General features: G+C 39.0%; 1 protein-coding gene across 1 annotated transcript; it reads left to right on the top strand.

The window, feature by feature from the left end:
- The first annotated feature begins 625 nt into the window (after positions 1-625).
- On the top strand, positions 626-10,611 carry LOC118455653 (receptor-type tyrosine-protein phosphatase eta). Its single transcript, XM_035915275.2, has 11 exons — positions 626-693; positions 1,850-1,938; positions 2,995-3,769; positions 5,016-5,273; positions 5,545-5,793; positions 6,097-6,220; positions 6,956-7,101; positions 7,218-7,469; positions 7,805-8,068; positions 10,026-10,123; positions 10,268-10,611. The coding sequence occupies exons 1-11, from the start codon at positions 651-653 to the stop codon at positions 10,340-10,342; spliced, it is 2,373 nt and encodes a 790-aa protein (XP_035771168.2). The 5' UTR covers positions 626-650; the 3' UTR covers positions 10,343-10,611.
- The last annotated feature ends 211 nt before the right edge of the window (positions 10,612-10,822 follow it).

Genomic DNA, 10,822 nt, shown 5'->3' with positions numbered 1-10,822 from the left:
TAGTCACACCGTAAATAGATGTAATGAGAACAATTTTTTTTTTCTTCCCCTTTTGGACCTTTTTCATAAAAAGTGAATGTGAGCTCTCATGTTTGCATTTAAATGTCATGTTGATGTCCCCGCTGACCAAACAGTTTTTACACTGCCAACAAAAATGTGTTTAAAAGGCATTCCTCTAATTGTTTTTGATTATTTGGGGAAAAGTTTTGTATAAGAGGGTTTCTCTATATTTTTGTTATTTTTCACTTTTGTATTGTACTAATTACTTGTAACTTTAAGCTTTAACGTAAAATAAATGCGATAAGGATCACTGTGGTTTTGTGTTCTGTTGGACAGCATAAACAAATATTTTTCTGTGCTTTGCAAGTCTGGATTATAAATGCAAAACAGATGCTATCTAAAGGTTCCTACAGTTGAATGGAGCCTTGTGACACCAGTCAAATGTGGGGTTTATAACCTGTTTTATTTGCCCGCATCACAAACCGAGAGGTCACAAGAGATGCAGCGTCTGTAGACCGGGTGAGTGGTGAGCCATCAAATATTTCACCTTTAGGCTGTTTTTGATTAGCTGGAGTTTTTAGTCACTTTGTTTTGTTTTGTTTTTCCTTCTTCTAATACAGTATCAGTCTGGAAGTGTACAGAGCACCAATATGGGGAAGTTTCAGGTGAAAATTTGTATTTTTCTGTGCTGGGGTGAGTATTTGTAGTTTATTTTTAAAGCTTACAGATTTTTAATCTGTATGTCAGAAAATATTTTGTGAGACAGTGTACAAGGAGACATCAAGTCCAGAATTTTAGGAATATGATCTGTATTTTCATCATATGTGATAACTGACCAATAATTAATCTATTTGTTGTCAGTTTATTAACCTCCTGAGATTCTGTGTCCTTATGTGGGAACATTACGTTTTGGCTTTTCTGCACCCTGTACTCAATTCTGCGTGGAAACCGACATTTTAATTGAACCATAATGCAGACCACTGCTGTTCAGTGCTGTGCTTTAACTTTATAACGCTTAGTTCTTGTAAAATCAAGTTAAACCTGAGGGTTGTCTTCTGATTTACAAACACCACCAACGACAACAAAAAAAATTAGAAATGAGAAAAATAATTGTTGATGGTCACAAAGCAGGAGATGGATATATGCAAAGTTAAGACACCTTTTTCCAAGTGTCAAGGACTGAAATGAGAAACATAATCAAGAAAATCAAAGAGAGCCACACAGTACTGAACAAACCCTAACCCTGGGATTTCTCAGACGTTTGTGAGGCTAGTTTAAAACTACAATAAACGAAGCCTGTTATCCAGCAAAAAAAGGTACATGATTGACTATTAGCAAGATGGAGGCTAATAATATTGACCCTGATAATTTTGGGGAAATAACAGTAAAACAATAAAATAATGTTAATATAAAAATGAAGATGTTTGGGATACTAGCGTTAAAGATTCTATGCACTGTCTAACAACACTTGGAGACATACTTTAAAAATGTTTTAAATAGTGTGGATAATAATTCCTAATCTGTACTTTAAAACACTACTTTTTGTTCAAAGATGATACTGAAGTGTGGGTAATAGGACTGGGAGCATGTTTGTGTGAAAGTGCTCTTATAGTCACCATTTAAAGGTATTTTAATCTGAAAATGTTCATGTTTAGATCTCTGTTATTCCACTCACTACACTACATGATAGTATAGTCTCTGTAAGGATAGTGCAAATACAAGATGACGCCAGCGTTGCGAAAACTCTGGAAAAAAAGCTAGTGATGCTTCCTGATTGGTTGGCTGATAACTTGGCAAGGCTGTAAAAAAAACAAACAAGCAAACCTTTGTCTGCCGTTTCCTTCCTCAGCTCTGACGTCGATGTACAGCGATGCACAGCGAGAGTATTTCATCCAGCGCAAAAATCTCACCTGGGTTGACGCCCGAAACTACTGTCAGGTACAGGCTAAACCTGAAATTTATGCACTAACGGGCAGAAGCATGAAGCTGAGCTATACCACGTCAGTTTTATTCACTAAGGCAGATATGTGAGAGGGGATTCAATATGGAATTTAAAAAAGGTTGGTGGTGTGGAAATGCAAGTTTGTGGATGCGATAACTCGAGAAGCAACTGACATAGGAGTTTGAAATTGATATCCTGGGTGTATCTACTAAGAATCTCAGTTTGAATCTCAGTGACCGTGAACTCAAGGTCAGAGGTCAAGTTTTCTGAAAATCTTGTGAATGTGATAACTATTTAACAAGGCAACATAGGATTTTAAAACTGATACCATAGGTGTATCTACTAAGAGACAGGTGACCACCAGTATTTTCCAACTTCTTTTCCTGGTGGTCGTCACTGGGTTTGAGATCATCCTCAGGATCAAACAGACCCTTTTTTATAAAAATCCATTACGGCCTGAATGGATTTGGGTTCCCTTTGATGAAAGGATATCAATACCTACAAAGTAGTGGCAAAGGAAATTTTATTTTTTGTACACTTGTATCACAGGAATAATAGAAACATGACTTGCCTAACATTTGGAAACCTTGGTTATGGATTACACTAACAGCTGTTTGTTAACTTAGAATAGCCTAAATGCTAGCAACAGGCATTCAGTATGCAAAACTGACGTACCAGGTTATATTTGAAGCAAAAAAGTTATTTTAGTTGTGCTTGTGTCGACTATGTGCTTACCTGTGTGTCTAAATGTGGCGGATATATCTTTAGCACAGGTTGTATGTCTGTATCAAACATCATCTTGCAGTTTAGAGCCATGAGCCACATCTGTTGGTATATGTGAGCAATTTTAAACACTGGTCTAAGACTTAAGACAAAATATACTAGTATATTATAGTATATAATATATTGTAGCGCTTTTCCTGTCATTTTTCTCAACTTTATAGATTTCGTTTAATCTAAATTGTTAAAAAAAACCATCTTATAACATGAAATGCTCTCCAGTCTTTGGCCCATCTATAAAAGACTGACAGTAGCTTTTTGTGTGTGGCCAGGCCTGCTTCAAAGAGCTGGTGACACTGACTCCAGACAACATTCAGGCCCTTGCCCGGGACATCACCTCTGACCACTGGATCGGTCTTCGCAAGAACTTTAACTTCAAAAACAACTCTATCGACAACTCCACCGGCGACTTAACCAGCACTGTTGCAAGCTACGCAGAAAGCTACTTCACCACACACTATATCAACAACAGTGACTCCAGCAGTCCCATTATGAACTGGACTCAGTGGGCTGACGGGGATCCCCTAGCCTTCCAAAACTGGTACCCTGGCTGGCCGCTGCCTAAACCTTCCCCAAAACCTCCCAACAAAACCGTGTGCTGCAGCTGCTCCTGCACATGCCCAGCAAGGCCAACAACACCCATGACTACAAACGCAGAATTCACAACGCCCAACACGACAACAACACAATCAGGACATAATGTGACAAGTTGGAGTGATGACCCGGCTGAAACAACTGAATTCACACCAGACTTCACTGACCAATCTGTTGCTACCGACGAAAGTACAACACACGTAACAAGAACGGAAAACATGACAACCCAAAGAACAACTCCATATTTCACCACAAGTGCACCCTGGACGACCGCTGAGATGCCATTAGCAGCACAGTGTGAGAAGTCGCCTGTGCAGGAGCCAGAAGAACCTGAAGATGAAGACGACAGTAATGATGAGAATTACATTGAAGACTCGTGTGTGGCCATGCTCAGCTTTGGGCCGTGGATTGAAAAGAGCTGCCTGGAGCGTCTGCCATTTATTTGTTATGAAGGTAGGTCACAAACTGTATGGGTGCACAGATGCAGATACCTGCTAATTTATCACACAAATAAAATACTACAGTTAAAACTAAGGCCACCCTTAATGCTTCCATTTAGGAATTTAGAGGTTAAGTTACAGCCAGATGCTGTGAGCACTTTAGGTGTGTCTAAACTCAGTGCTGCAAGTAGTGGACATGTTGCCAAATTCACCCCACGGTCAGACTGTGCAATGTAAAACTGCAAAGACCCTTAAGAGTTACAGATAGCATGTTAAATGTTAAAGTTTATGACAGTACAATTAGAAAAAGACTGAACAAGTATGGTGTTACCAGGAGAAAGACTGCTCTCTCTAAAACATCATGGCAGCATGGCTTAGGTTTGTAAAGCACCATTTGAATAAAACTCTGTCCTTTGGACAGGTGAGACCTAGGTGGCGATCTCTGGCTATAATGTACATCACCACGGCCAATCATCTCCACTTTCTTCTTTTGGATTAAACCAAACACCATATCAGTGCAAATAACTCATACCAACAATCAAGCACGGTGGTGGTGGTGGGGTGATGATTCAGCTTGTCATGCAGTCACTGAGTCAAGCTCCTCTGAGCTCCTCTGTATATGAAAGTTTGCTACAGTCAAATATGAAACCATTTGTTTGGCAACTAAAGCTTAACTGAATCTGATTGAGTGCATATAAAACACTAATCACCTCACTTTGGTGATGATCTAGCCACTTCATCAGATTTAGGCTTATATGATTGACCTTTTTGAGGCAATACTTTAAATTCGCCAAGTATCCAGATCTAGATTGTGTTGAATGCAAAATTACATATAACACTCACAGTTGCCTGTATAGTGTGGTGGGTCAAGACAGGAGTAGGCCTACTAAACCAGTCAAACACAGGTTAAGACCATAATTAATGTATTTCTTATATCTAACCTCCTAAGACCTGAACTCCTTCATGGCATGCATTTTTAATTTCTCTTTGCTATTTGGGCTGATTGGGAGTCCTAGGAGGTTAAAAAATAGGAGTAGTTTTATTCTGTCATATTCAGATATATGATGTTTTTATTCATTATAGGCTCAGAACATTGTATCCTAATGTCCACTTTATATTTCCTGCCAAAAAAAGCCCTTGAATATTCCTTATTTGATTTAACTGTAGGTGACTTTATTACACGTAGCGTAAACACGGGGCATTTGTCCTTGCCTTCACGTTGCTGTCTAAGTAATATTCTTCATCATGTTTTCAAACAGATCGCTTCATGGGACAAGTCAACGTCACCAATATAACTTTTGAGAGCGCCAACCTGACATGGTTGGTTGCACCGGGCGATATCAGCTATTATCGGGTAGAGGTCAAAGGTCAAAAGGATAACAAAACATGGGTGATTAACGTCACTGATTTGACCTGTGGCCTCTCCAACCTGACAGCAGGCACCTCCTACTCGGTCCAGGTGTTCCCTGTCAAGTGTAAAAGAGACCTCAACCCAGAGAACGCCACCTTCTACACCAGTGAGTTTCAATGGACGTGAGAAATATAGATTTATTTACGCACCTGTTCACCTGCTTATAGTTCTGATAATATACCCCGAACAGCATCATGTAAACACCCAGAACAACACTCACACTTAAGATCACGAATTTGCCGTTATTGCACTACATGGTATATTTTAAGTTTACCCAAAGTTTGTTTTTCCTTTTCTTTCTTTTCCCCATCTGAGCCTGGTTCAGCCTGACGTTTAAAAAAAATAAAAGACACTGATGATATCTGTGTTTTTTTCAGTACCTAAGGCCGTCACAAACCTGGCAGTCAGTGATGTGGAAAAAAACTCTGTCTTCCTGAGGTGGAAAAAACCAGAGGGAAACGTGGATTTCTATCGTCTGACTTACAAGACCACCAGTGTTGAAGTGACAACAGAGACAAAAAAGGTTGATGGTTTGATACCTGGAACCCCCTACAATTTCACTGTCGTCTCGGGAGTCAATGATGCATCTAAATGGAGCTATGAAGCTCACGTCTCAGCGTATACCAGTGAGTTTTTGCTCATTCTTTGTCATGTATACGTCTGTGCTACACATGTAACATTCATATCTGTTTTTCTTCTTTTAGTAGCAGGAAGTGTAATATGTGATTGAAACCAGTGAAAGGCGCCGAAAAGCTTGTTTACGCCTAAACGAGGAAGCGGTTGACAGTTTGTCCTTTCTTGCTGACATAACATGAAATTCAAATCAGCAAAGGCAAATGAGAGCCACTGCTGACGTGAAGAGAGGCGCCTGTAAAGTTTTCCTGGTGGATGTGTCTGTTTTTTGCTCATCTGCTTGTTCCTGATTTCAGAGCCTGATAAAGTTTACAACCTGACAGTGTCTGATAACACAGAAGAGTCGATGTTTGTCAAATGGGATGGACCTGTGGGAAACTTCACAGATATCCTTGTGGTAGCGAACTACACGAATGGAACGTATGTATTTGTAGAAATCGAGCCACACTGTATGCACACACATTTTTCTCTAAGCAGAGTTCATGTTTCTCAGACTTTAAGGACAAAGTTTTGCACCCCTTTGATTTATTGATTAACTTATAGGAAGTTTGCCAAAAATAAAATAATAATATACACATATGTAGCCTGTTGTGTTGTTTGGTCATTTAGATTCCTTTGCTGTTTGAGTTGCCCAGCTTTTATTTTTTTTTGAGAGATCAGCTGCAAAAATGCCCTAAATGTTGACTTTAAATGTAAATTTTAATTCCTGTCAATGTTCCATGTATTTCTATTACATGTTTTTGATTGATATACATTGACTTTTTATATTTTCCTCAGTAATTAATCATTGAAATAAATAAACCTTTAAAGTTTTAAAATATAACTCGCTTGGCAGACTGAGAGAATCGTTTTTACGGCGCCTGTCTTTGAGTGCTCAAAGCCCTCCCTCCAAAATTCACGATGAAATAAAAAACCTGTGAAAGAGTTTCAACGGCAATTTCCAAAAACCACGATTTGGTCACTGGACCAACTGGTCACTGTTCGGTGTATGTCTCCTTCTGGACAATGATGCGGTGATAGGTAGCTTCTGATTTTGAGGTTAACTGTCCCATCAGGTCTTCTTATTACAGCTAAATAGATCTTCATGTTCAGCTGGATGAAAAGAAGAGTGGAGCTTTGGGTATGAGCTTTAGTAACAGTTTCTCTTTGTGACAGGAGCCTGTTTAATACAACTGTAAATTCCACTCAGAGCAGCGTGGAAGTAACAGATCTGCCACCGGCCACACATATATTCATCTATGTGACCGTGCGGGTCAACAAAGACCTGGTGGGAGAAACCGAAAGGATCAACAGCTTCACAAGTAACTCTTTCTCATTGTTCAGATTGATTTCATTGTTGATGCACAGAAACAAATAAACGGGAACTGTCCCACGCTACACTGATCGCCTCTAATCTGACTGCTTGTCTGTTTTGTAGCTCCTGGACCGATTTCAAATTTGATTTTGACTACAACTAATGATGCCCTCACCGCTACCTGGCAGCCTCCTGTTGGTAGCGCTTTAAATTTCACAGCCGAGCTGTGTCTCAACCATGCTTGTGAAAACAAAACAAGTGAAGCAACAGAAATCACATTCAAAGATCTGAAGAATGCTGCCAATTACTCTGTGACCGTCTATGCAGTGAGTGGACAATTTACCAGCAAGGGGGTGTCCGCCACCATGTTCACCCGTGAGTCACTTTTGTCATCTTCTGTGGTCAGAGTTGTTTGGTTGCCACCACCAATGTTTACAAGCAGAAATATCTCAATTCTTATTCTAAAAAAGCAAATCTGTTAAATGATTGTTACGCCACTGAGAAAAAAGATTTCCACGCAGAGCTAAGTTAAAATTCTGATGTCAATGTAAAAAAAAAAATCTTCAGTGGCAGAAACGATCTATTTCATACAAGTCTGATTTATAAAAGCACAAAAAACATTACTTCATTACTCTTATGTCAGGCTGACTTGACTGCAAAATAGTAATGAGAAATGGCTTTCTAATTTTCTCCATCTTCTTTGATTTTAGTGCCAAATCCTCCTACTAATCCCAGAGCCAAAAGTGTCAGTAAGGACAGCATCACCTTTGCCTGGGACGCACCTGCAAACACATCATCACCCACGTATGGTGTTAACCTCAACTCCAACTTCTGGGGTCACAGTTGGAGTAATACAACTGATACAACCACGTTTACATTTTCTGGCCTGACATCAGGGACCAACTATAATTTCAGTGTGTACGCAATCGCTGACAGAAAGAAAAGTGCCTCAGCACCCTGTGCACGTTTCACAGGTAAGAATTTTGGCTTGGAAGAAAAACTGTTAACAACATGATAGGTGACACTTGGTAGGAGTTATCTCGTCACTTGCACTTTTTTGAGCTTTCGTGGTGTTTTATTCTGTTTCCCTTGTGTTTTATTCAACTTTCATTGAAAGTTTCATTTTGTTTTGTGTGCTTTTGCAGTTTTTTTCCTGTATGCTGGTGTTTTCACAAGTTGCAGTGTGTTTGACCCTTCAGGGCCACTGTAGAAATAATCCTTATTATGGGAAACTGAAGAGAAGAAACTTTAATCAGTGATTTGCAAACTTTTCCAAAAAAACCCATCAAGATTAAAAAAAAGCTCTGCCTAAAATGAGCCTGGTTCTGTTAAAAAGGAGTTTTTCCTTGCCACCATCGCCGAGTGCTTGCTCAGATTTTAGTGAAATAAGAGGAGTCATACTCCTTGACTTCATCATGGATTTTGATTCTCATTAGCTTGCGCAGTACAGAAAATAGTGACAAGAAAACTGCTGACTTTCTTTCTGTACTTCACGCATGATTATGGGCTGGGTCAGGTTTGAACTTCTTTTATTATTGTTCCAACACCAGTATTCACATGAGGTGAAAACTGCACTTAGGTCCCATTTAAAAGGCAACAAGTGTAAGAAGACAACAAAAGATAATCAAAAGCAAGGAATAGGACAACATATTTACATCGTTCATTAAGTTTAAATAAGAAAATGCCAGACTCAGTTTTCAAAAATCAGTGTCTGGTGGATAGTCCCTAAGTCTCAGTCACAGATCTGTCGCTGAGTATGAGAAACTTCTGGTTCAGAAGTTTTCTGCTTCCAAGATAAAATAGGCTATTTCTTATTTGATGTTAAATTTTTGAGGAGCTGAACTCAGTTATGGCTTTTGATCCATTAGAATCCATTAGATTTAGACAGGTGCGCTTTCCCCATGAATTGTAAGCGAGTAGCTGTCTAGCCTGGCTGGATTTTTCCACCTCAAAAAGAAGTTCTGAGCCACAGAAAGGAACCGAAAGGAAAAACATGATTGTGTTTTATGTAGCTTTGCTTTTTACTTGACTTTTTTTTCAAAAGGTGAAATCCAGACTCGAAGTAGAGGACAGATAGAGTTAATATTATCTGATTTGAAATTTGATGATTGCATTTCATACCAGGCCACTTATCAAAACTGGATAAACAGTTCACGGAGACTGGCAATTTGAAAATCAGCAAATTAAGCCCTCTGGTCAATTTTTGCAAAATAAAGTAAATAGTAAATAAGTGATTAAAAAAGGAGGTAATAAATGTAAAGGTACTTATTTAGATCTCTTTTTTTTTTTACTCAATTTGAACACCAGGCGGTCCCAATTTTTTAACCTAACATGATTGATGATAGATGGATTGGACTCTAGTAAGTTGGAAAAACTACGCTTTGACACCCCAGGAATCAAACCAGAGACCAACAGATGACCCGCTCTACCTCCTGAGCCACTGCTGCCACATGCACTTTAGTCGTTTCTGGTTTAAGTTAAGATATTTATGTCTTAGATCTAACCTAATAGCGTATCATGAAAACAATTTTAATCACCTTCAGCGACCCAAAATTTCACAAAGAGCAGAGAAATGCTTACAGCCTCTGCTCACCTGCTGGGTGAATGAGGCAAGTTGTGTAAGCCACTTTGAGCGCTCAGAAAGTGTAGAAAAGCACTATATAGCAACCAGTCCGTTTACCATTTACAGTGAGTGTAAGCTTTTATATGACTGATAGAAAACTCGCTTGGCAGACTGAGAGAAAGAAAAAACAAGATGCTATACGAGCAAAAGGTGACGGCTGCGAAAACATATCGGACCAGCTAGTCCAGGATTTTTATTTTCCTGTCCATAGCTGTATTTATTCCACCATATGCAAATTTTACCCATGAATGGAAGCATGCCTTTTTCTTTCCTGTTTGCACATCTCACAGTCTCTGTTCGTTTCCCAGATCCAGACCTAGAGGAAATCAGCCTGTCGATGCTGTGCTCCTCGTCCGAGTCTCTCCTGTGTGATAAGAACTCAACAAGGGAGGAAGTATTTAAGGAGGTGAATCTGTCACCACTTGGACATAAGCAGCATTTTGATTAGCCAAGTGTGCTGAGCTGTGGCTTCGGTGAAAGGTCTCAGCTTTGTGTTTTTAATTGTGCGTTGTTTTAATTGTGTTGTTTCTGTTTGTGTGTTTTGCTACAGCTAGAGAAGAAATTCAGTACGCTGTTGGAAGGGCACATTGAGTGGCGTCTTGAGAAATACAGGAAACAAGGATAAGCCACTGCGATTTAGTCTTAAAAACTTCAAGGTTGTGCTTCAGTAAAATGTACAGCGACTTTTCTGATCGGAATTGTGATATGTGATTACTATACCTGCAGATATATTCATTTATTGATTAATTTTTATTTTTTCATTTTTAATAGGCAATAGGAATAAAGTAGATGACCAATCATTATTAAAATCAGCATTTTATTTGTTCTTTTTTTCACATCACCTTCTATTTTTTTCTTCTCGACCTGAACTTTGTACATTGAGGATGTTTTAAATAAACACACTATAATCTAATTGTGGTCTGGATTCTGTCACTGCATGTCACTGAAACACAGATATTTGTGTAAGGTTGACGTCACACCTTAAAGCATCTTCCATGATACCAAGTCGACTAACATGAATCATATCCGCTCCTGCACTTGTTAGTTTGGACTTTATTACATTTCCAAACGGATCATAAATTACACATAATTGCTGATGATTATC

The sequence above is a fragment of the Neolamprologus brichardi genome, chromosome 3 (genome assembly GCF_056152115.1).
Source record: "Neolamprologus brichardi isolate AB-2024 chromosome 3, ASM5615211v1, whole genome shotgun sequence".
Taxonomy (NCBI): Eukaryota; Metazoa; Chordata; class Actinopteri; order Cichliformes; family Cichlidae; genus Neolamprologus; species Neolamprologus brichardi.
The sequence above is the reverse complement of the archived record's forward strand: the minus strand, read 5'-3'. Positions and strand labels throughout refer to the sequence as shown.

Excerpts from the sequence above, each read along its gene's own strand:
- LOC118455653 (XM_035915275.2), top strand. The coding sequence starts at position 651 with ATGGGGAAGTTTCAGGTGAAAATTTGTATTTTTCTGTGCTGGG. Across the intron at positions 7,470-7,804 it reads GTCCGCCACCATGTTCACCC|TGCCAAATCCTCCTACTAAT; the intron begins GTGAGTCACTTT and ends CTTTGATTTTAG. Across the intron at positions 8,069-10,025 it reads ACCCTGTGCACGTTTCACAG|ATCCAGACCTAGAGGAAATC; the intron begins GTAAGAATTTTG and ends TTCGTTTCCCAG.